The sequence below is a fragment of the Tiliqua scincoides genome, chromosome 3, assembly GCF_035046505.1.
Source record: "Tiliqua scincoides isolate rTilSci1 chromosome 3, rTilSci1.hap2, whole genome shotgun sequence".
Taxonomy (NCBI): Eukaryota; Metazoa; Chordata; class Lepidosauria; order Squamata; family Scincidae; genus Tiliqua; species Tiliqua scincoides.
In genome coordinates this window covers 115,777,549-115,802,751 of record NC_089823.1, presented here as the reverse complement: position 1 = coordinate 115,802,751, position 25,203 = coordinate 115,777,549, and the positions used below count along the sequence as shown (strand labels likewise).

The following is a 25,203-nucleotide window of genomic DNA, read 5'->3' as shown; positions in this document are numbered from 1 at the left end:
CATATTAATTACAAAGGTAATATAACTCTATGTAGCATACAGTGAAACACCCAGGTGGCTTATCTGGGGTGGAGAGGGGAAGGTGTCCCAGAAAAGTGCATATTTGTCTGTTAATTGGTACTAAAAATTACACATTTGTGTTATATATACACACACCATGTTTCTTTCTTCCCAAGCAATTGAAAAATAGGAATTACTGCATGCAAATGTTCAATATTCATTTAATTTGCATGAAGGTGCTTGAACAAATTTTTTATTCTAACAAGCTCATTTTTCATGCGTTTTGTCTTTCATCCTAATCTAGCATCTGTCATTCCTTTTTGAAGTTATTATCGGCCCAATTCCCTCTTGGACATGGTTGCTGGGTGACCGGTATCTTAGCACCCACTTTGACAGGAACAGATGTGAATCTGATCAAGAGATTTCCCATGAGTACCTGAAATCACAAACAAGTTTTGCCAAAAACAAACAGCGTCACTGTCATGCCCTCCTTTAAAAAAGTCCTTTTCCCCACCTCCAAAGTTGGCTCAAATTCATCTTTAATGTTCAGTAAATTAAACTATCTGCTGTGAAGAATAATATCTTGCAGAAGAATAACCCGAGACACAATGGCTAGCAATATTCTTAGCAACACTTTCTGCAACTTTATAGCCTAGATCAAGAAATTATGATCAAGAAAATTTCAAGAAACATCATGCTAGGCAAAGTGGTATGCTACAAGAAATAAAATAAAAATTTCCATAAGCCCAAACCTTCTACCCACTCAGAACACTGCTGGCATTCAGTCACACAGCCCCCCGCCCCCCTGTGATTCACAGCCCTAGACTTGTCTCTTCCCAAATAGTCCACATTTGGGTTGCATAGTTCTGTGGCAAGTCTACAACTTATGCTGGCCCGATGCAGAGCTGCAGCAGCAGTTTGCCGCAATCAGACGAAACCTGTGCCACTCCACAAGTAACTGATTGGGTGTGTGACTCCTCGAAACAGAGGGCACGTGTAACTCAGCAACTCATGGGGGAAAAACCCCAGGGAGGATATGTCAGAGGGCAGTTAGTGTTACTCACATGTTACGCTCAAAGAGTTAACTTTTGGAGGTGTAAGAGTGAGGAGTTGTTCCACAGAACTTTAGAAAAGCATGCATGTCAGCTTTCAAAATTTGAACAACCCTGAAACATAAACCTTTTTCTTAGTTATACAAGCAATATGTCTATTTTTTCCTCATCTAGTTTTTAAGGTCTGAAACTAATCTAGCACACGCTATCAAAATAATTTTATGAATTTTTTTACACATTCAGTATGCTTGCTGCACTAGCAAAGATGGGATGCACCAATTGTTGTGCCCATTCCATATCAAGAACCCTTGCAGAATTTTATTATAATCAAATGACACAACTTTGTGGTTGAGAATCACACAGGTCAATCCTATTCTTCCTCCCCGCCCCCTCCCCCCCCAGTGCAGCCATACCAAAAACAGGCATGTTGTATCCAGCAGAGAGGTAGACTGGATGGCTCCAGCAAGGAAACAATGTAAATCCCCTCAACCCTGTAACCTCTCCTCAAGGGGTCATCTTAGAACCTGCAATAGTGATTTCATAACCACGGAACTATGTTCCGCTGCTGTAAAGCCTTGCATGCGCTGGCCCAATCCTAGATAAGATTAGACCAACAGTGTTACTAAATACACACTAGTCTGTCTAGCACCTTTAACCTTGTTTGCTCTCTTTCTATAGAAACAAGTTTTGATGTGAGAATGGTGGCACAATAACTCCAAAGCATATTACTTTGCTTTGTGTTTTTGGAACTAAGGACATAAACATGAACTGAGTTGGTTCAACAGACTCAACACCTTACCAATTTCATTTGAGGACTCTGCACACTGAAGTAACAAAGCATTCTAAAACCATCCACGTCAACTACAAGGGTAGACAATGAAAAGAAGAAAATGTAGCACATGAGAGGAAGAAATATGGGGGTGCATGGTAACTGTTCCTTAAGGCATCAAGAGTAGCATCGTTGCTACATCCGTAACTTTGATGTTCACTAATAAACTTCAATTCTCTAGTCAGCTGCAGGTATAGGATATCAGTAACATAATGCAAATCAAAAATGAAAGACAACAGGTTAGAGAAGAGTTTCTCAAACTTTTTAGAACCAGTACCTACTTTTTAGAATGACAATCTGTCGGGACCCACCAGAAGTGATATCCTTAACCTGGAAGTGATGTCATGGTTGGAAGTGGCATCAATTTAGGCTTCAAACCTAAGCCACAATCTGCCAAAGGTTCAATTACATAGCACACTCATGCTGTTATTTTGTATAGCTCAGAATTCAAACATTCCAGTTGACAAAACAAAGCAGAATGCAGACTTGGATCCTTCTCCAACTATCCAGCCCTCCCCCATTTCTATCCTCCCACCTATTCAGGGCAAAGCACCATGCCTATTTCCCTCCAGGAGACAGCAGCTCTATACCCTGCATTTTCAGCTCTGTATTGTCAACAGTGGCTGAGCTAAGTGCTACGCGACCCACCTGAAATTGGCTAGTGGGTCCCAACCCACAGTTTGAGTAATGTTAGGTTAGAGCCTAACTTGCTATTGCACAAACAGAAGACAACATTTTTGTTGACACATCCTTCCACTTTTGGATCTATATGCCCTATATTCCATAGGGTCACCTAACCCGCGGGAGCAGGGACATACAATGGCTGCTGTGCTAAGGGAACGGGGAGGTCTGTTTGCACAAGCTTCCTTCCACTTGTGTTCCTTAGGATCCAGCCCAATTCTTTAAAAGAACAAAGATAATGTGAGTGTACTCTATGCATAGGATGTTATTGTTGTTTTTAATCTCTCTTTTCTGGTCTACAGCAAAGAAGTGAGACAAAACACTGGAGGCATACAGTTTTCTGATCCAATAAAATTACAAGTCTACAAAACTGAATATTATATTATCGTAAGAGCCAATGCTTGAAAACTGCTACAGCATAGTGCAGGGGTGGCCAACCTTTCGACTTTAGGATTCCAACAATTGGGTAGAGCAGTGGTTCTCAAACTTTTAGCACCGGGACCCCTTTCCCAGGTTCTTTATGGCTCTCCTGTCTGGTATAAGGTTATTAACCAACCACTAGAATGCATCCAAGCCTCCTTTTTACGGAAAATTTTGGGCTTACCCAGGTGCGTTCCCTACTCGGTTCTGTGTCTCGAGATGGGGTTAATTCGATTAAGGACTACTGCATGGTTAAGACTACTGAAATTTTGGTTTAGGATTTTATTTAACCCTACCTCTTCTGATCTAATGCACCAATTATTATCGGATCCAGTCCTGCCTATATTGATCACTGATCTTCTAACTAAAATTAAGTCAATAGGGCTGGACACTGCAGAGTTAGGTATGATTGGCTGTGATGCAGCTTACAGAATCGTCAAAGGAAGAATTCTTGATATCGAACAACAAGAGCTGTTTAATGCCGCCAGAACCACATGTTCTCCACTCCATCTCCATATTCCAGTCAGTTTTGGGAAACCGGCCTCCTTCTTTTACCACCTGGTGTGCCCGTAGGCTCAGAGAGCTTTCACACTTGCAAGATGTAACGCTCTTCCATCAGCCTTAGTAACGGGCAGGTTCAGCGGTATCCCCTACTCAGAGAGGAAATGCAAGTGTGGTAGGGATTGCGTTGAGACTTTAATGCATACCTTTTTTTACTGCCCGCTACATGATGTGTCACGCAAGAAATATCTAGGCCCATTGTTAGCTAGGATGCAGGGCTGGGAGGATTCAATCATGCTTCAGTCTCTCTTTTCCACACCTGATTCTGAGACTCTGGATAATGTCGCTTCCTTTTTATCTGGGGTAATAGCCAGGCAGAGCCCTGGGACTCTGGGCAGTGACTGATGTTTATGCTTATGTTGTGTTGTCTTTGTATATTTCTGTTCTGTTTTGTTCTTTCTTTGTATTTTATGCCAATAAAGGTCTTACTGAACGGAACTGAGCACCAGGACCCACTTTTTAGAATGAGAATCTGTCAGGACCCACCGGAAGTGATGCCATGACCGGAAGTGACATCATCAAGCAGGAACATTTTTAACTATTCTAGGCTGCAATCCTACCCACACTTACCCAGGAATAAGTCCCATTTACTATCATTGTTAAAAACATACATAGTAGCCTGGTCATAATACGAATCTGTAACATTTCCCCAAACGCAGTCACATACCATGGTAGCATCAAGTCTAACATATTAAAAATAAAATATTGAAACAACTAGGGACCCACTTCAAATTGACTTGCAACCCACTTGGTGGGTTCCAATCCACAGTTTGAGAAAAACTGGTGTAGAGCGAATTTCAGCAGGTGCAGCTTGTCATCTGTGAGATTAACATTTAATGCAATTGTTAAAGGTCCAGGAACCCTAAAGTTGAAAGGTTGGCCAACCCTGGCATAGTGGCTAAGAGAGTGAGCTGTGAATCAGGACTTCCCCAGTTTGAATCTCATCTCTGCTATGAACTCACTAGCTATAAGCTCAGTGCCTCACTTGCTGCTGCTGCTGCTGCTGTTTCTTTAGCATTTGTCCCGTGTAGTGGCAGGGCCCACTATTTTGGATCAGAATCACAATTTCTCTCAGTTGCAGGCTCGGTCCAGGTGTAGGCAGGTGATTTTCATGTCACTGTGCAGCGTGTCAAGCCAGCACTGCTTCGGTTGGCCCTTCGGTAGTTTGTCATTGACATCCAGCTGAAGGCCTCACTTGCAATATGGGGTAATACTTTACAGAAGAAGTTTATAAACTTGTTAGCATCAGGACCCACTTTTTAGAATGATAATCTGTTGGGGACCCACTGGAAGGGATGTCATGGCCAGAAGTGACATCTTCAAGCAAATTAAAATAAATAATTATTTCTAATTAAAGTAAAGCAAATAAATAAGGGAAGATGAACTAGAGAAGCCAGCCCTGTTCCACCAAGTGAATTCTCTCTGTAGCATGCAATAACCACAAGCCCCCCTCAAAGTAAGATTTCTAGCCCTACTAATGCTCAGTTTTTCCCAGCCCACAGGTGTACATATTTTTTTTAACTTTCATGAACAGTTCTATTCGAACAATAAAAATATTTTAAAAAGATTGTGAATGGGATTGACCAGGAGATACTCAAAATGGATATAGGGCTATGTACTGTGGTCTAGTACCTACCGGGTCAGGCTGTCAGCTGTAGTGAGGTGAAAGAATAATGTGCTGGAGAAGGCCAGAAATTCCTGAAAGCCTAGTGGCCCGATCATTGGTTAATGCAACCCTGTTTTCACCAACTACCCCTCCCTCAATTAGTAGCTCCTCATGTCACATCTCATACTATTCCTAAAGACCCCAACCAACCCTCAGGAATTGATCTGTGGACGGTGCTACATGCTGCAACACAGAGGACAGGAAAGTTATAAGCAGAATCCTGCTTGAAGTACTCTTCATTCCTTAAAACTCTCAAAGGTTATTTCCTGCCCCCTCTGTCTTTTCAGCTACACTTGTAACAGAGGGCCATAAAAACCCAACACATCTCTAGTCTTGTATACAGCTCCACAAAAATTATTAGCAGCCCAGAAACATTAGTTTTGTGAAGTCACAAGGCATGCAGTGGTCAGAGAGTTGGACCGCAACAGAAACAACTGGCTTCAAATCCATGCTCAGACAAAATTCACAGCCAAATCCAATGGGGGCCAACCAGTAACAGAACGCGCATTTCGTCGTCCCGTAAAGTACACTCCGACAGCACTGAGTAGCAAGCTGCCAGAATGCTGCCTGTAAGGCCAGAGCCTTTCTGCAAGCTCCAGTGGATCCCTGACCATCAACTAATGGTAAGATGGTGGGGAAAGCAAAAGGAAGCAGGGAAGGCGGAATGGGGGCAGGGGGGATCTGGCAACTATGACACCTGCTGGATCCTATCCCCCTTTCCTGAAGCCTCCCCACAATCACTAGCACAGGTCAGAGGAGACCCATTGTGGAGCAGGAAGCTTACACATAAAGCCTCCCAATCTGACCTTCCTCCCACTGAATACAACGTGCCCATTTTTGTCATGGTTGCACCAGTGGGAGGGGGGATAGGATTGCTGTTTATTTCCGCCTAACCTACTTCAAAGGATTGATGCAACAAAAAAGGGGAGAATCAGGTATGCCACACTTAGCGCCTTGGTCAGGATATAAATGTGAAGCCTACACCATGGCTTCCTAATGAGGAAGCTGCTTGAACCATTCACTAATGATGTTATACTATATCTCCAAAACTAGACGTGATAGGGCAAAATGGATGCCATTTTTTGAATCGGCACCCCAAATTCATATCAAACCACCATAAAGTTTGGGAAAAACTTTTCTGACCCTCAATTTTGTAGGCCTGTGTTATTAGTAGCCCACCTGTACACATTTTTCTGTATAAATCACTTATGGTGTAACAACAGTGATTTATACAGAACAAAAGAACCAGTTCTTTTCCAATTCACAAATGTTCGCCTTCCTATTCTCCTGGAGGCAATTTTTACTCACAATACGCTACCATGTAAATGACCAATACCAAACTCACCTATTCAGACAAAAGCATGAAGAACTCCTATAGGGCATACAGTTCACACCTGGAATTTGCTACCACATAGTTGTCGAAAGGTCTAAAAAATGAATTATTTAATCTACTGTTGCAGTATCGTTGAAGGATAAAAAGTAACTTACTCAAAATTTCGACTGAAGAAAACAATACTCAGTTAAATAAATTCAGTTTCAAGACTATTTACAGTATTTTTACCCCACCTTTCTCATGAGGGGACCCAAGGCAGCTTTAATTTAATATTTGCTTTAATTTTGTTTCATTGGGGGGGGGGGGAGGAAGAGTCACTGAACAGACTTCTCAACTTCACTGAACAGCATTCTAGCCAAACCAGTAATGGTGAACTAATTGCTCCCCAACTGGATACAGACCTGATACCTTTTTTAAAACCTTTGGAACCCATTCCATATTTTAACCAAAGTTAGGTAAGATTTCACTAGTACAGAGGAAAAAAAATACATTTTTTAAATATTTTATACACAGTGCTCCAGCTATAGCCAGGCTCAGATTATGGTGGAGCCCTTACAGCTAAGTGGTACTATATTATGGAGTCAGACTTGTGACTATCGGGAACAGTCAATTTGTACAGTAAGAGACATTTCTAGTCTCTGGACTCCTGCAGAGGAAGAGCAACTGGATGAACTGGTCTTCCTACACTGTACAATATAAATCATAAGATCAACAATAACAGAACTCTGAAATACTTACAAATATAATTGTGCGAGTTTAAAAAAAATAGACTGAATAAAGCACAAATGTGACACGAGCACCAAATACTCAGGTATTTTGGATTATATTGTTCATTATGTTCTCATGGAGAAACTACAATTTAAAAAATGCTATGCATTTATAAAAGCTGGTCAGCGTTCCGTCACTGGAGTCTTGGACAATCTAAAGTATGTTGGTATCTTTCCTGGTGAATTGTTCCATTCTTCATGTATCTTATTTCCAGAAAAGTTCAAACTACTATGATGCATCACTGTTATTTGGTACTATAGCCTGATTTTGCCCCAACACCAATGGTAAAAACTGACCAGATAGAAGTAGAAATGAAATATCTTAAACGTTTATGACCACAAGGTCTCTTTTAGTTTTGAAATCTGTTTGCTACGCTTGTCCAAAGGATGGTAAATAAAGAGGAGGTTCTTTTCCTTAGTGCGACCTCTGCTGTGGAACACCCTAAGGCAGCGATTCTCAGACTCTCTGGGAGAGCATGAACCACTGTTAAGTCCTTGCAGGGGCGGTGGAGGAGGCAGCGACACAATCCCCAGGATCATGTCGCTAAGGGGGCTGCAGGGACCGGCATGCACTTACCAGTCCCTGCTACAGCCTCGCAGGGGTGCAGGGAGCCCTGTGCGACCCTCCGCAGGGCTCCCCAAGCATCAGAAAGTGAAAGCAGAGCAATAGCGCCCCACTTCTGGTTCTGCAGAGGCAGGGTGCGATCACTCCGCTTTCACTTTCTACAGCATGGGGTCGCGCAGGGCTCCCTGCAGCCCCAGGAGGCTGCTACAGGGAACGGTAAGTAAATGCCAGTCCCTGCAACCCCCTTAGTGACATGATCCTGGGGATTGCATCGCTGCTTCCCTCCTGCCCCTTAAGGGGGCAGAGCCCAGGGCCCTCAGGCTGGGGTGTCGCGATGCCCTAGTTTGAGAAGCCCTGCCCTAAGGTCACCGGGTAATTTACCTTTAAGAGATTAAGAGACTTTAAAAGATCAAGAACAACTTTTTCAGGAACACTCTTTTACTATATTTGATTATTTTTCCCTGTCTGTGATTAGCACTGCAACTGTCAGAGCATTTCAACTCAGGGAGGAAGGGACTGTTTCTGTAGTGAGGTGTCCACAGAGCCACTATGGTCAAAAGGATATACATGCAATAAATGGAATTAAATGAATGAACTAATGCACATCTGCAGCTCTCACCAAGAGGCAGTGGAAGCTGAGTAAAAGAGTAAGCAGAATTATCTCAAGCCTCTTCCCCAAGCATAAGGCCTGGGCAGGGAGCTGTCCCTCTTCTGGGCTGCAGATGGAAACATACTGCACATCTGCAAGCCTCACCTTCTAGAAAAGAAGGTTATGGCCACAAAGTCTCAAAATTTTCATTATACAGTTTGCCAATTCAGACATCATGGCAAACTACAAGTAGGAAAAACCAAGATGTACAAGAGGAATTTCCCATGTAAGATTGAGGAGGGAGCACACAAGCTTCTGGGGCACACTCATTCACCAAACAAACCATGATTTGCAATTACATCTTAATGGAATGATAGCCCAAGCAAATTAAAAAATGCATCACCTTTTGCAGGATACAAATCTCACTACTGTGCAGGAAAAGCAGAGTGTCATGCATAGCTTCTCCACCCATCATTAGAAAATACTGTTACTAGAATCTACATACAGAGATGAAGTTTTGCTGACATTAGAATTTCCTTATCAAACTTTCCTAAGGAATTAGTCAAATAACAGTTATTCCTCACAATACTTTTGAGAATTTGAAATTTCACAGAAGGATAAGAAGGGATAGACAGGAATTAAGAAATTTGTCCTTAAGGTCAACGGCAAAGCTGAGAACAGAAGCAGCCAGGCTCCATTCATGCATTAATGTTATGTCAGTGTCAAGCACAGCATCCCAGAGTCCAAGTAGTAATTAATAGGGAAAATATTTCAACAGGTGATGCCCCACTGGGCTGAGGTGCTCAGAAGGACACAACTCTCTGAAAGACACGCCTACAAAAGAATGCAACAGTTCTACACATGGCAATGCTCTTCAACCCATATCGTAGAGAGAATCCAAATTAAAATGTCACATCCTTGGGACAAGTCAACAGTTACTTCCCAAGACCCTAGGAAAATGAGGTAAGAGAAAGAAGGCAACACCTTTCACTGGGCTTTAATCACTAACTGTAATGTTGCTTTAAGAGTATGTAAATTTTCATAAAACCAAATAATTCTCAGCTATTTATAAAGCAAGTTATTTTAGCTAGATGCTGACTGAAACACAAAAATGCACGTAAGTAACATATGCTGAACAGCGCAGCATTACACACTACTAGAATGGATCAAGAAGCAGTTACGCTTCATCTAAATCTAAGATTCTTGATCTTCAAATATACATAAAGTCCAGCAATATAAACTTAAAGAAGAACCACTACTGAGCCCCTACCATTTTTCTTCTGTATCATCTGAACCAGCAGGAAGGGCTGTACCTTAGGAAGGGCAACTGAGGCGGCTGCCCTGGGTCCCATGCTTGGAGTGCATTTTCCCCAGAGTTGCTATTTCTCCTTTAAAGAACTCAAATAAGAGCTTGACTCACCATGCCTAGCAACTGAGCAGTGAGTTGAAGACTTTCATTTCACATGCTAGGAGGCATGGATGCCATCTTGTTTCTGCCCACATGCAGCAGGAGCACTAGCAATGTGGCAGTTTAGCCAAACCCAGTGTCAAGGAGCCTCCTTCCATCCATCCCCGCCATCATAACGTGGAGACAACAGAGAGCAAAAGGACAGTGGAGCCAGCAGCACCCTCTAGCCATGCACAGCATTGAGGCTTCAACAGGGAATAGTATATTAAAAGCATAAGCCTAAATAGTGTGGCCTTTTCAGCCACACTAGATGCTGTGCGAGAACCACCATCCAGAGCGCGATACCATAGTCTTCCGAGACTGAAGGTTGCCAACACAATAAGCCTAAATAGCAGCAAATTTAAAAAAATTCACATATATAAAATCCACCTTCTCTCAGAGTTTTACAAATCTAGAGTTTTTATACTCTGACACGTCTGCAAGTTATTCTGTTCAAAGTACAACTTGAATTGGTAGAACTTACTTTCAAGCAAACCATTTATGTTAAACCATGAAGTACTGCAATCCTACATCACTTCCCTTGAAAATAAATTCAAGGGAATCAATTCCATTGATTCTAATGGAATCTACATACATGTAGGTCAGTGCTTCTCAATGTGACTTGCATTCATCTAGGTTGGAGCACCTCAAAGTGTGATCCACAGACAAGTACTGGTCCACAAGCCATCAGATGCCAGTCCATGACATAGCTCCTGCAACTTCCAACTTCTCCAGTGGGTTAAGTGTATCCACAAGGAGTGGGTCTGTAAAGTCTCCTAAGACTTGCCGCAGAACTTGGAACATCGCCTCTCAGGGTTGGTGCACCAAGTTCACCAGAAGCTACAAGAGCAGGAGTTGACGGAGAAGTGGGGCTAAGGTGAACCGGGAAGATTTAAGCTAGAGATTAGGAAAGGCTAGAGTGGAAGAGAAAGGAGCAGAGAGGACAACAGGTGAGAGATGAGGGAAAAGAAGAGGGAAGTGGGAGTCTTCAAAGCAGTGGAGATGCAGAGAGCGTAGAACCTACAGGAAGACAGAGGCAAATAGATTCAGGGGATTGAGGAGGTGGAGGTAAAGAAAGTGAAAGGAGCAGAAGCAGGGCAAGAAAGGACATGGGGGAGAGGGATATTGATATCAAAAACCAAGCCAAAGTACCACTTATGTTACAGAGATGGCACTTGAATAGAGCATATATCGAATTAAATAAAAAAGAAAAAACTTATGAGTACTAGATTTTAACCAATGACAACGGGATGATTTCACATTCCTGGTCATAAACTATTAAATACATTTACAAGTATTAAAATACAGGTTAGGTTCTGGAGGTCTGTACTTAACTTGAAAAATTATGCAACAAAATCAAAATTATGAACAACTTTTTACAGAGATTGAAAAAGGACAGAAATATTTATTTATTTATAAAAATGAATTATTATCTATATTGTAAATCACTACCTAGTGAACATATACTCTGAAGTGAACCTGCTTTTTTCCCTTGCGTCTTGTACATAACGGTTCTCAGAGTAGCTTCAAGGGGGAGGGCTGTATTTGCATTAGTTGCATTTTACAAAAGTTACAATCGGCATTTGTTTTAGTTGGACAGGAGCACAAATACTATCAAGTGATAAGAGTACGACAATCCAATTCTGTAAAGCTTTACACATGTGTGGAAATTTTTAGAAGTGAAACTGACTTTGCATCAGGGCTAGACATCTGAATCCTGACTGAACCTAGAAAGCGTAAGAATTTGCTCATTAACACTGGTACAAAGTCCTCCATCCCCACAAACAGATAATAAATATTGTTTGGCAGATATTATGGGTTTTTTTAAAATACAGATAACAGCTTTTAAGTTGCCCATGTATTAGCTTATGCAACAACAGTTATCAATATATGTTTTGTCAGATCATGTTACTGCCTCTCTATACAGAGCAATGGATTATTTGGGGTGACAGGAGAGAAGTCACTGTTCATATTGCCCTGCAAAAGGTTTACATTTTTTGTTATTTTGAAACAATAAATGGAATGTAAAGCAGACAGCAACAGTATTGGTTTTAAATAGTCAATGATTAACAAATCTAAACAGATACCATTTGCATCCACCTAGTACCTTCAAGTTGACAGTGTGAACATCTGCAATTTTGTACAGACACCTGATTGCTATTTCTTATAATATCAGTTGTCCAAAATAAGTTTGCTTACCTTCACACAGGAAGAAATACTTGTATTAAAAAATTAAAACCTCTTATGTACAGATGCTATGCATAAAAAGTTAGCATATGTATACATGCACTGCACTAGAAGATTGCTATGATAACTTTATAGATCAATAAAATAGTTCCAGGGGAAAAGGGGCATACTTAAATGATGTAGTTTCTCCATTTTTGTCACAAACCATGTATGATGCACATGCAACAGATTTCCAACCATAACTTAGAATGGCATGGGCCACTGGTTTCCAAACCCAGGGTCATGGCCCAAACAAGCCTTGCAGGCATGTTCTGGAGGGTCGTGGGAACGACCGAGAGAGAGAGAGCCATGCATCACCAGGACATATCACATGTGATCGGCTTACAAGAGTGGAGCCTCCTTCCTGTGATTTCCGTATGCACACATACGAAAGCAACAGAGAGAATGAAGAGAGAATCACACCTTGCTGTCCTCTTCTTGGCACATCCAAGAGGCAAGAAGCTTACAAAAGAAACTCCCTCCACTCTTGCAAACCTTTCACCAACTCAGACGTGTCAGGAAAGGGGGAGGTCAAGTGTGCTTCTCTTTCTGTGTTACTCTCTTTTGTATGCAGCTGGACAGAGCAAAGTTGCAAATCTGGAAGTGGAGCCTCTCCTTTTATCCCACCACATACTTGTGTGCCTGCTCTTCCTCACCCAGAAACCCATGCATGCATCCCACCTGGATGCTGGGACTGGCAGGAAAAGTGGGTGCTGGAGTCGCAGGGAAGGAGGAAGGTGCCACTTGCAGGCTTGTACTTTGCATGCTAAAGGCTTGTACTTTTGCAAGCCTCTTGCCTGCTCAATGACCTTGAAGGAAGAACACCTGACCCCCCCCCCTCTCTCTCACTGTCTGTACATATGCAGCTGGTTGGAAAATTGGTATACTCTGTAATCTTCCCACATCCTTTGCCAGGAGGAAGAGGAGCACATGCCTGCGTGACCACCCACCTCTCCCTCTCTGTGTGTCTGCCTGCCCACCCATCCAGCTATACAATTGTTCTGGCTTGCAAACCTCCCACTATGCCAGTTGCATGGTGTCTGGGCTTCTCCTGCCTGGTTGTGCACACATGTCTTTTCTTTTGTGCGAAGTCCTGCCTTGCAACCCTCAGAACATCCCTTTCTCAACATGCTGATCTAGCGACCATTCAGGACATGATGTTGGCAATGAAGCAGAGAGAGTGGTAAGGTTTGGAAGTTAGGGTAGAAGACAAGAAAAGATAGAAGGGTAGAAGACAAGATGAGAAAAGGAACCTGGGCCAGAGGCGGGCCAGAGGCAGGCCAGACTAGAATAGAGAAGCTGAGAGTACACCCGGATCAAAAGTACAGGGTTCCAGAACCCACCGCAGTTAAGTAAAATTGCAGATACGAGGGAATACCCCACCCATCCTCCAGAGGTGAGGGAAGCTGAGCTTCCTTCACCTCTGAGCCCAGCAGAGCTGTGTGTATCCACCTGCAGTGTCTGCCCAGCTCAGAATGACTGTTACAACAAAACAAAAAAGTACCTCTGGTTTTTCATCAAAATCTGAAGTGACTTTTTAATACCTCATAGGGAGGCCCTCCAGACTTCCTGAGGTTTCCCTAAACTTTATAAGGCATAAAAAAGTCACTTCGGGTTTTGACGAAAAACCAGAAGTAGACTTCTTTTAGTTGAACAGTCATTCCGAGCCCGTCAGAGGCCACGGGCAAATGCGCACAGCCTCTGCTGGGCTCAGAAGACCCTTTGGAAGCAAGGGGAGCAGAGCTCCCCTCGCCTCCAGAGGGGGTGTGCACATGGGGCCCGCAGACCCGATCCATGGTAAACTGAAATTACAGATATGAGATTCACGGATACAGGGACTGCCTGTGTAATTCAGAAGTCGAAGTTGGCAACCTTCAGTCTCGAAAGACTATGGTATCGCACTCTGAATGGTGGTTCTGGAACAGCATCTAGTGTGGCTGAAAAGGCCAACTCGGGAGTGACAATCCCTTCCATATTGGGAGCAAGTGCAGTCTGTCCCTGGTCTGTCTCCCTGGCTATGGGCCTTCCTTCTTTGCCTCTTAGCCTCAGACTGTTGGCCAAGTGTCTCTTCAAACCGGGAAAGGCCATGCTGCACAGCCTGCCTCCAAGCGGGCCGCTCAGAGGCCAGGGTTTCCCACTTGTTGAGGTCCACTCCTAAGGCCTTCAGATCCCTCTTGCAGATGTCCTTGTATCGCAGCTGTGGTCTACCTGTAGGGCGCTTTCCTTGCACAAGTTCTCCATAGAGGAGATCCTTTGTTATCCGGTCATCATCCATTCTCACAACATGACCAAGCCAACACAGGTGTCTGTTTCAGCAGTGCATACATGCTAAGGATTCCAGCTCATTCCAGGACTGTGTTGTTTGGAACTTTGTCCTGCCAGGTGATGCCAAGGATGCATCGGAGGCAGCGCATGTGGAAAGCGCTCAGTTTCCTCTCCTGTTGTGAGCGGAGAGTCCATGACTCGCTGCAGTGCAGAAGTGTACTCAGGATGCAAGCTCTGTAGACCTGGATCTTGGTATGTTCTGTCAGCTTCTTGTTGGACCAGACTCTCTTTGTGAGTCTTGAAAACGTAGTAGCTGCTTTACCGATGCGCTTATTTAGCTCGGTATCGAGAGAAAGAGTCTCAGAGATCGTTGAGCCAAGGTACACAAAGTCATGGACAACCTGCAGTTCATGCACAGAGATTGTAATGCAGGGAGGTGAGTCCACATCATATAATATGATGTGGTGTATAATTATGTGCCTGTATAATTATGGTGCAGAAATGCCTGCAGAAAGTGGGGTAATCTGTTGTTGCTTGCAAGGAGTGCTCTGGGCAGTGGAACTTGCAAGGAACCTAGAGAAGGGATACAGAGTAGAAGCTGGGAGAGCAGACTGTTGCAGGCTGAGACAGGAGCAGGCCAGCCTTAGGAGCTGTGGGGCCGAACTGGAAACTTTTCTGCAGGGGCCCAGGTTCCAGCCATGGTCTGTGGAATCTTAGAGGTGTAAATAAAATTTATTATAGACTTTATAGTTCTATGGTAGAGTGGAAAAAAATCAAAATGTGCCCTTAAAAAGTGCACATAAGTTAATGGACCAAATGGATCTAAATTTTTACATGTTCAATAATTAATCAACATTATGTAATTCAAGTACAGTAAAAAAAAATTCAAAATTTAAACAGTACAAACACTGCTGACTTGTTAAGATTTCAGAAGAAAATTAAAATTGCTGTTCTTTAGAAAATGTGCAATGCACTGTTGTATGTACTTGACAAGACTAGAGTAGATTACTCTAGCACTGGGCCTCCTTAGGTGCAATTGGGAGCAATTGGTCCAAATGGCTTAAAGCCGGTACCAAATAGGAGAAGAAAGAAGGAGGAATGAGGGGGCTGCCAGGCGAGTAAGATGGGAAGGGAGAAGTCCCAATGAAATTCCAATTTAATTGGAAAAATGTCTAAAAGCAAATTACTGGATATGCCTGGGTTTTTGAAGCATAGTTTCATGGAGCTCACCCACCAAATTAAGCAGGATCATGGTAGCCGCTAAAAAATTTTATCCAATTAACCAAATTAATTGTGGATATTTATTAACATATACCAACTCCATGGATCACCAGACTGAGAGAAAATTTTTAGGGTAAGCAGTCAAAGAAGTTTGGGAAACACTGATATAGCCAAACACTAGCAAAAAGAAGATACACAATACCAAATCAGTATTAAATAGAAGAAAAATTTGTTGACACCTATTACAGAACACATGTCACACTGGCTTTGGGCACATGCCAACAGTGCAAGCATTTTACCACAAATCAGTCAGTAACTGCCACACATTATCAGTTGCTGGCATATTCCAATTTCTCCCAGTTAAATACTGCTAGACATATTATTCAGCTGAACATTTTGAGATTAAAAAATGTTGTATTCCTGCTTACACCCTACCAAAGTCCATTTTTTACAGAAGAAACAATACATCAGTAAATGTATATTCAATAAGATTCGTAGCAGTAAAAAAAATATTCATTAGTAAGAAGGGATATTGCATCATGGAAAAATAGTATGTGAATCACAGGAGTGAAAGCAGGATATGCTCTAGATTTACATGAAAAGTTAGAGCACTAATTTGTAAGCATAAATCACATATTAGCAAGCAAGGAAGCATAGGCCTCTAGATTCTTCTAAACACACTGGCTTTATCTGCATCTCAAAATAACATTTGCTTCTTAAAAATCACATTGCGTAAATACAGAAAGTATGCAACACAGCTATAAAACACTTATTAATACTGACATCAGCTAGTTATCTCAATAATTTCTGTATCTGCTTCTGGTAACAAAATGATTGATAGAAGCCACCCGACTTAACAAATCACCTGAATGGGTCAGGAAGGAGTTCTGCAGCCAGGCCCTCCAATAAGTAGATTGGGGGGGGGGGGGTGTCACTATAAATGTGATATGGTCAAGACGGCAAAAATATGAAAGAAAGTTAAATAGCAAAGTAAAATTTAAGTGTTTGATCAGCTTTGCAACTGAGTTAAGCACAATCCTATCCAACTTTTCAGCACAATGCAGCTTCAAGGTAATGGAACAAACAGGATGCAGCATTTACCCCTCCCCCCAACTGGCATTCTGCACCAGGGCTGAACAGGTTTGAATTCTTAGTTTACTTATTTATAACCTATGTCAATACGGATGCAATCTTAACCAACTTTCCAGCACTGATTTAGCTGTGCCAATGTGGCGTGCACTGCATCCTGCAGTGGGGAAGCAGCCAAGGAAACTTCCTCAAGGTAAGAGCATATTTGTTCCCTTACCTAAGGAACAGGTACTGTGGCTAGGTCAGTGCTAGAAAGTTGGTTAGGGCTGCGCCCTAAATTTTATAAAACAAATCAGAAAAATGTACATCATCTAACATTTTTTTATGTTAATTAAAATTAAATAATATTACTATCATAAAGAAATAGATTCATACTCTGTTTTACATAACATGGTTTTATAATCACTGTTATCCTCTACTTTGCCCTTCCAGCTATCATTTTTATCCATTAATCTAAGAACGCACAAAGCTTTTCAGTTAAATCTTAGTAAATGTGTGGCAGGACAAAATGTCTATTCCATAAATTATACACATTTAATTATAGGGGGATTAACTTTTAAATAAAGAAAAGCAGAAAAAAATATTGAAGTGTACCAAGCAAAAGTAAATGCTACCCAATCTTATCTGGGGGAAAAACTGCAAGAGAAACCAAGTTTAAGGGAGAAATACCTATTTTCAGGACCTCCTGATATACTGTACTCCAAAAGCTATTAGTTCTCTTTCTAACTAAAAGAGCTTGCAAACCCCACTAGCAATTTTTCACTTTATTATGCTTGTCAGTGTACCCATTGAATAGCATCTTGTAAGATCAGAAAAGGGTTGGGGAACAAGCCTGTATTCACATGGGACCTGATCCAAAGGCCAGCAATGCCAACTAACTGAATTCATGACAATGAAGAAGATCGTGTTGTGACAGAAATCTAGAACAAGGACAACAAAATACAGGAGGCCTTGATTAGTAAATCAAGCAATCAAAGAACTAACAAGTTTCACTGCATAGGCAACCCCACTACACAAACTAATTAAATAAGAATATCTGAATTTAAGAATTTAAGCAGAGCACTTGGATTGGTGTATCAGTAAGATAGCAGCTGCAATCCTAAAACTCTTACTAGAGAGTAAGTACCATTACTTGTATATTTGGATTCATTTCCACAAGCCTGCATAGGACTAGTATATAGACTGGCTTAAATGTAAGCGCTCTGGCTTTGACTGATTTGCCCACATCTAGCCTTTCTCATGGTTCTGATATTCCATCTTCATCCTTTATTTGTTATGCTGCTGGTCTTCCTTCAGCTCTTACACTTCTCTGAATTGTACCAAGCCAAGTCTATGCCAATTTTATTTAGATGCTCATATTTATATCCACAGCATAGATTTTTGAACATCACCTATCGCTTGGTAAAGAAAAAAGAAAATTAATACTATACTACAATATGGAAAACTATACTCTCTCTACAGCTGTCTGAAATGAAGGGACGTATAACTGAGAAGTATAAAAAGACATAGCACTGGTATTACAGAAAGATTTGTACATCAGATATCACATATTTCTGTAAAATGATATTAATCTTTCTAATAGCAGCATCTGCTATTATTCAGAAAACAGCCTTTTTAGAAATAGTATATCATTACTCAGGCAATCTGCACAAAGTGCAAACACAGTTAAGTAAGACTTAGGCTGCAATCCTATCCACACTTTCCTGGGAGTAAGTCTCATTGAAAACAATGGGACTTACTTCTGAATAGACATGCATAGGCTTGGACTGTGAGGCTGCAATCCTATGCATACTTACCTGGAAGGAAGTTCCATTGAACTCAAAGGGGCTTACTTCTGAGTAGAAATACATAGGCTCATACGGTCAGACACTTTATTTATAAGCACATTTTTATTTAAAATGTCACTTTTATACAGATAAACCATTAAAAGTACTTCTAGCAAGTGTTGACTAATGAATCGAAACATTAAAGGAAAGCCAAATTAGATTATGATTCACAACAAATTAATAGCTTTCTTGAAATACTATTTGATTAAACAGTATATTAGCCTTGACTAAATGGTTAGCATCATCAACTCCCTCACAATCACAGCTACCAAAAAAAGATGATGTTCAAGGTTGACAGGTGGCTGACATATACTATATACATAACAAGTTGTTTACTGTTTTGAAATCAACACTTTCTCAGTCATACTCATTCTGAAATAAAAATATTGTTTAGATAAAACATTCAAAACATTAAAGAGATAGCAAGTTTCCAAAATGAATGTATTTTGATCTTTTGGTTAAATGTGTGCAATATAGAGAGTTATAACTAGTTAAAACTGAATTATTCTTTACTAAAAAAACACAAAACATCAACCAAAATATAGTTGTATACATAATGAAGAATCATTTTGACACAAAGTTGTTAAAAAATGTTGTTTCACTTGCACAAGTTTCCTGAGATATTTTTCAATAAACTTATTTGCTTGCATTTAGAAAGTGCAATTTATCTCATTCGAACTTATCTACAATAATCCTTTGTCGTATATGATTACAATACATAAAGCATGCAAAACTATTAGAAAATGTACTGAACTGTTCCTTCAAATTCCAAAAATCATGCTACAGCTTTGTGGAAGTCCAAGCATTTTGCTTTCAAAAACAGAACTCATTGTTAATTATTGTTCATTTTAAATACTCAACAGCAGCAGTTCTTTTTGAAAAAAAGATAAATGGTGAATTTGCACACTAAGCAACAACACACACAAAAATGTTTAGCTACACTCAGATGTTATTCTGCAATGTTTGATTTATCATCCTGAACACCCTAGCTCCTCAGTACAAAAAAGGAAAGTTCTACAGTGTCCCCTCATTTTCTTTTTTAAAAAATCCATTTAAACACACAGTGATAATAATTACAAACAAAAGTGAACAGAAGTCACAGCAGTGGTTACTTTACTACATGCTAATGCATCTCAAAAACTTCCAGTTTAAAGTGATGCAACCCCAAATTATTAATGGGAAGGATCAACAGAGAAAGTATATCTCACAGTTTAGCAAATCTCATCTAAAGTTTCACACACACACAGCTGCCTGAAAAAGGCACAGGATCCTCATCATACAATGAAAGTATTTGAACACATTGCTCTTAAGTCACAACAATTTCATTATTTTTCTTCTTTTAATGAATCAAATAATTTTTTCCTAACCCTAAAACTAGCAAAATTGGTACAACTGCCCTTAGACTTGAACTTTCCCTTTGAAAGCAGATTGTTGAAACCTTACCAAAGACATTCCTATTGTTATTTCATCACCTTTCCAGTTCACCCCACCCTTTTTTAGTTACAATTGGGGATTTTCATGGGATCCCTTTGTCTAGCTTACTTGATCCTAGAGAAGTGGGTACAAAAGTGGGGGTGTTCACAAGTGCCTTACTGTGTCTCAGAAAGACACTACTACTACTACTACTATTGCCTGCTCTTCAACATACAATTCTTACCACTTGTTTTGTAACAAGATGTGCTATAATGTAGTTCAGCTGACACAGACAGGAGGAGCTTCTCCACAAATATTACCTGATTGCCAAATGGAATTGACCAGTGAGATCAAGGGAGCTATAAGACTGAGAACTGGGCCACCTGCAAGGGAGCCTGGGGGCAAACTGGTAAATGGCTGAGAAACAAGTGGTTCAGACAGACTCACTCCTGATAAAGTTATCTTCAATGATCCTCATGTAGCTAAACAGCACTAGCTCAGAACTATCAGATATTACCATGTTGGTCCCAAAGAATAAGAGAAATAGGTAAGATGATATTCATTGCACAAGCTTCTGTTCATATGAGAATACATAAACTTTTGAGTCACAAAAGCTTTTACCAGTAAAATAAATAGTTGCATCTCACTTCCTATAACTCAAAGAATTAGGCCAAAAATTTTTTTCCCTGTATGACACCTCTCCTCATAAATCTATTGAAAAAGAACCTTTTTACTTACACACACACACACACACAGGAGATAAGCAGAAATGAAGGGGCAAGGCCCACTTCTATACTATACTTGTATTCTCCAACCCTAACTTCTTTTTCTCTGAACTTTTCACTTTCCTTTTATTCAGAAGAGCAGGAAACATATCAGGACATGTTCCAACTTTTAACTGTTTAATTGCAACACTTTTCAGAGATGTTAAACTGGTTGAAGGATGGGAGAATGTTCCATGGTTCTTTTTCTTTAGTGGTGGAAGAATAATTCAATTAGTGTTAAAACATTCAGAGTGTACTAGCCACTCTACATTGGTATGTTGTTTTTAATTCAGTTATATTAACTATCCCTTAAAAACAGCCTTGTTTAAAATGAAACAAGCATTTAACACAAGCAAACTGAAAAGTTTACAGTCAAATCTCTTAAAAGCCAATTAGGGCAAAAATAAATGACATGATATAAGTGTTATAAATATGATGTGAAAGTTACATATTGTATTTATTTTTGTGCCAACTAACAATATTGAGACTGCCAACCAAACATTTAACTTCTATCTCATAGCGACACTACCTGCCCTTGCTTCTGGAGAGTAGTGGGCACTGAGTCTTCAAGTAAGTGATCTTGCTTAGCATCCTTACACATGTAAGAGCACCAACTAGGAAACCATGTCATAATTACTCCCCAGTCTCTGAGTAGATTCATTCTCTCTTGTGCAAAAGAGCAAGTGGGTTGAATAATCAGAGGTCTTGGACTATGTTTCTAGGTAATAAAGACTGTTTACATACCAACATGTTTTAATTGTTGTAGCAACAAATTAAAAACCACACTCATTCAGGAAAATATCAATTAGGGTACTGAAAACTTGATTTACATACTTTTTCCTGGGTAATTTAATATATGTTTCAAAATTCCCTTTTTAAAATTAATCCTGGTGGCTCAAGGATTGGTGGTTCTTTTAGCCCCATGTTCTTAATTCAATTCACCAACTACAGGTCCCTGATCAACAAAATCACTGATTGATCAAACTTAAGGGTTCCCTTTCTGATCATTCAGGGTGTCATTGCTTGGTTTCTACAAGAGAAAGAACCAGAGTGGAGGCAAAACTGTTCTATGTTGTTCTCTGAAAGGAGGTAAGAATGTTGTTCAGAGGTTTCCATACTAATTTACACCTATACATATATGGTCAAATTCCTTATTCCATGTTAACAAATTCCATATCCTGATTGTGACTGGATTCTCAAAAACCACTCCAGATTGGAATTATAGTTTCTCATAACTTCTTTAACTCTGTCTAGAGTATTATAGATTGTGTCTAACAGTCGGTGAGTTCAGGAGCAACTAACTTACAACACTACAGTCCTAAGAACACGTGTTTGGAAACTAATTCCACTGACATCAACAGAACCTACTTGGAGTACCTGGCAGCACACTTCTAGTATTGCTGATACCACTACCACAGTTCCATGCACATGTGAGCAGCATAGTATTCTTCACAGGCAGCATAGCAGTCAGCATAGAATAAGTATTCTTCAAAAAGGTCAATCCTCCATTCCCTTCTCTAGCCCACTCTCTGGGCTAACTCACTAGTTTGATAAAAGCAATAGAAATCAGGTTGGAAACCAGAGGGTATGTGCGTTTTTTTTAAAGCCTCTGTATTCAGAAGCTTCACCGGTGATATATCTGTTGCATGGATGTGACTTAAGTTCTGTCTGGGTTTATGAAACCTACTTTGCAGTACTAACTACCATTTCCTGTATCCTTCATCCCCAACACCTGCAGATTTGTTTGGAAAGCAGGATGCCCCTTTGCACAGTGCTGTGACTCTCCCCCCCCCCCCAAGAATTATATCTCATCCAGTATACAAAGGGGGAGGGGGGGTACCCTCTATGCACCAATTTGTTCCCTGGGCATCCCCTCAGTTTGCCAATCCTAACCAGGCCTCCTCAGAAGTAAGTCCTATTTGGTTCAATGGGGCTTACTCTCTGGAAAGCGTGGTGGGGATTGCAGCCTTAGCACTGTGGGCAGGTGCTCCACTGTGGCACGGAAGTGTCCCCTCTCCTCCTCCCCTTCCATGGCTGCTACAAGGGAGGGGAGTTCAAGCGGGCCCAAGAAAGAGGGCAGGGTTGCTGCCGCCTTTCAATGCACTCGGTTGGGGGCAATTCCTGCCTCCCGCACTTGGAACGAGGTGCTCGGGAGGCCCTGCGAGGGTCGCCGCGCAGAAGTTGCGCTCCAACTTGGGAGCCGAGCCGCAGCACGTGCTTGCCGGCGGGCGGGCGGGCGGGCGCGGGGCGGCGCGCAGCCTCCTACCTGGCGTTGGTGCAGTCGTTGTAGAGGGTCTCGAAGTCCTTCCTGGAGATGAGCTTGCAGCGGTTGACGCCCGGCTGGATGGCGCCCAGGCCGCGCAGGATGCGGACCTGCTCCACGTTGCAGACGACGGGCGTGATCTCGAGGCGCTTGAGCTTGGTGTAGACCGTGTGCAGGCCGCCCACCAGGTGCTTGAGGAAGAGGTCGAAGGCCTGCGGCAGGCAGATCAGCTCGCAGCCCTCCACCGTGAACGAGGCCACCTTGGCGCCCCGCAGCTCCACCATCTTGCACTCGTTGTTCTGCGGCGTGTTCTCCACCGGCGACGGCGTCGAGTACACCGGCTTGCCCGGCGCGCCGCCCGAGGCGCCCGCGCTGGGGGCGGACGGGCCGCCTCCTCCCCCGCCGCCGGAGCTGCTGCTGCTGCTGCTGCCGCCGCTGCCCAGGCTGGCGCTGCAGCCGCTCTCGCCGCCGCCGCCGGAGGTGGCTGTGGCCGCCGCCGCCGCCGCGACGGGCTCCGGCCGGAACAGGCTGGTCCCCGCAGAGGCTGCCACGGCCGCGGAAGGAGCGCTGGCCGGGGGGGAGGCGGCCGCGGAGGCGCTGCTGCTGCTGCTGGTGCTGGTGGTGGCGGTGCAGGCGGCCGAGGTGGAGACGGGCGGCTGGGGGGGCACCAGCTGGGTCGGGGGCATCAGCGGGGCCGGGACAGCCATGGTCACATCAGACGCGTCCGCCCCGCAGGACGAGAGGGGGGCGCGCCCGCGGGCTCTCCGAGAAAGTTGGCCCGCGCGCGGAGCTGCGCGAGCCCGGCAGAGCCGCCCCGGGCTGGGGGAGAAGGGAGGCGCAGCGCCGGTGTCCCGGCAGCGACTGCGGAGAAAGGAGAAGTCCGCTCGGGAGAGTGCGCGGGGGAGGGAGGGAGGCTGCCTGCCCCTGGCCTCGCCTCGCTCAGGAGGAAGGAGGCGCCCGCGCAGGGCTGGGGCTGGGGCTCCCCTGCCAGCACATGGGGCGAGAGGGGCGCGGGAGGCGCTGCCTGCGAGGTGCCTCGGTGCTGGCGGCGCCGCTCCAGCCTCTCGCGCTCTGGACGCGGACGGCTTGTTGTTGTCACACGGCACAGGGAAGGGGGCGGAGCTCCGGCAACTTGAAATACCCTTTGAAGCAGCCCCAGCCTCGCCGCCGGGAGCCTCGATCATCCAACCAGCAACCTGCAGCAAAGGAGCGGGGGGCGCCTTGGAAGGGGTGGCGGGAGGAGCCCAGAGGCACGCGGCTGCTCCTCCTCTTGGCGACCCGTTAGTTGCACTGCACGGCCCGTCCCGTCCCGGGCGGACTTCGCCATCCTCCAACTCCTGCCTTCCTTCTCCCCCCCCCCCCGCGAGGGTTGGCACCACTTTGTCAGCGCAGGTTGGCAGGAAAGCGGAACAGTCTTCGCCTGGCGCGAGGAAGCAGTCAGACCACAGCTGCTATCAGATAGGACCACAGAATCCTATCCACTCTTTCCTGGGAGTCAGCCCTACTGACTCTAATGGGACTGACTTCTGAGCAGACAGGCTTAGGATGGGGCTCTGAGGCTGCAGTGCTGTCCACATTTTCCTGGGAAGAAGCCCCACTGACCCCAATGGGACTGACTTCTGAGGAGACAGGCACAGGATGGGGCTCTGAGGCTGCAGTGCTGTCCTGGGAGTCAGCCCCACTGACTCTAATGGGACTGACTTCTGAGCAGACAGGCATAGGGTTGGGCTCTGATGCTGCAATGCTGTCCACACTTTCCTGGGAGGAAGACCCACTAACTCTAATGGATCTGACTTCTGAGTAGACAGGCATAGGATGGGGCTGTCAGGGTCCTGCAACCCGGGCATGCTCAACCACCAGACCAAACACACACACACAGAGGGAAGGAGGCCTTTCCCCTCCCCACACTCCTCTCCCCAAGGCTGCAAACACTTTCCTGGGAGTCAGCCCAACTGACTTTAATGGCACTTCTGAGTAGACATGCCTAGGATGGGGCTCTCATTGTTTGCAAAGAAACAGCCATTTCAAAACTCAAGTGGATCGTGAACTGGAGGGAGATAACAGGCAGGACTGGAGTGTGTGTGTGTGTGTGTGTGTGTGTAAGAGAGAGAGAGAGCTCCTTTGAAGCTAGGAAGCAAGTCCAGGGAGCAGAGGCTGGAAGTTGTGTCTTTATTCACAAGAGTGGGAAGGAAAGCGTCCTAATAATTACCGGTACTTGGACTGCTT

General features: G+C 43.3%; 1 protein-coding gene across 3 annotated transcripts in view; it reads right to left on the bottom strand.

The window, feature by feature from the left end:
- DACH1 (dachshund family transcription factor 1) overlaps positions 1 to 24,240 on the bottom strand; it is a 471,956-nt gene extending 447,716 nt beyond the window's left edge. For all 3 annotated transcript variants that reach the window (XM_066619755.1, XM_066619756.1, XM_066619757.1), the window contains exon 1: positions 22,981 to 24,240. In XM_066619755.1, coding sequence (XP_066475852.1) covers positions 22,981 to 24,161 — 1,181 coding nt within the window. In that variant the 5' untranslated portion in view covers positions 24,162 to 24,240. The remainder of the gene's footprint in view (positions 1 to 22,980) is intronic.
- Positions 24,241 to 25,203: the final 963 nt, after the last annotated feature.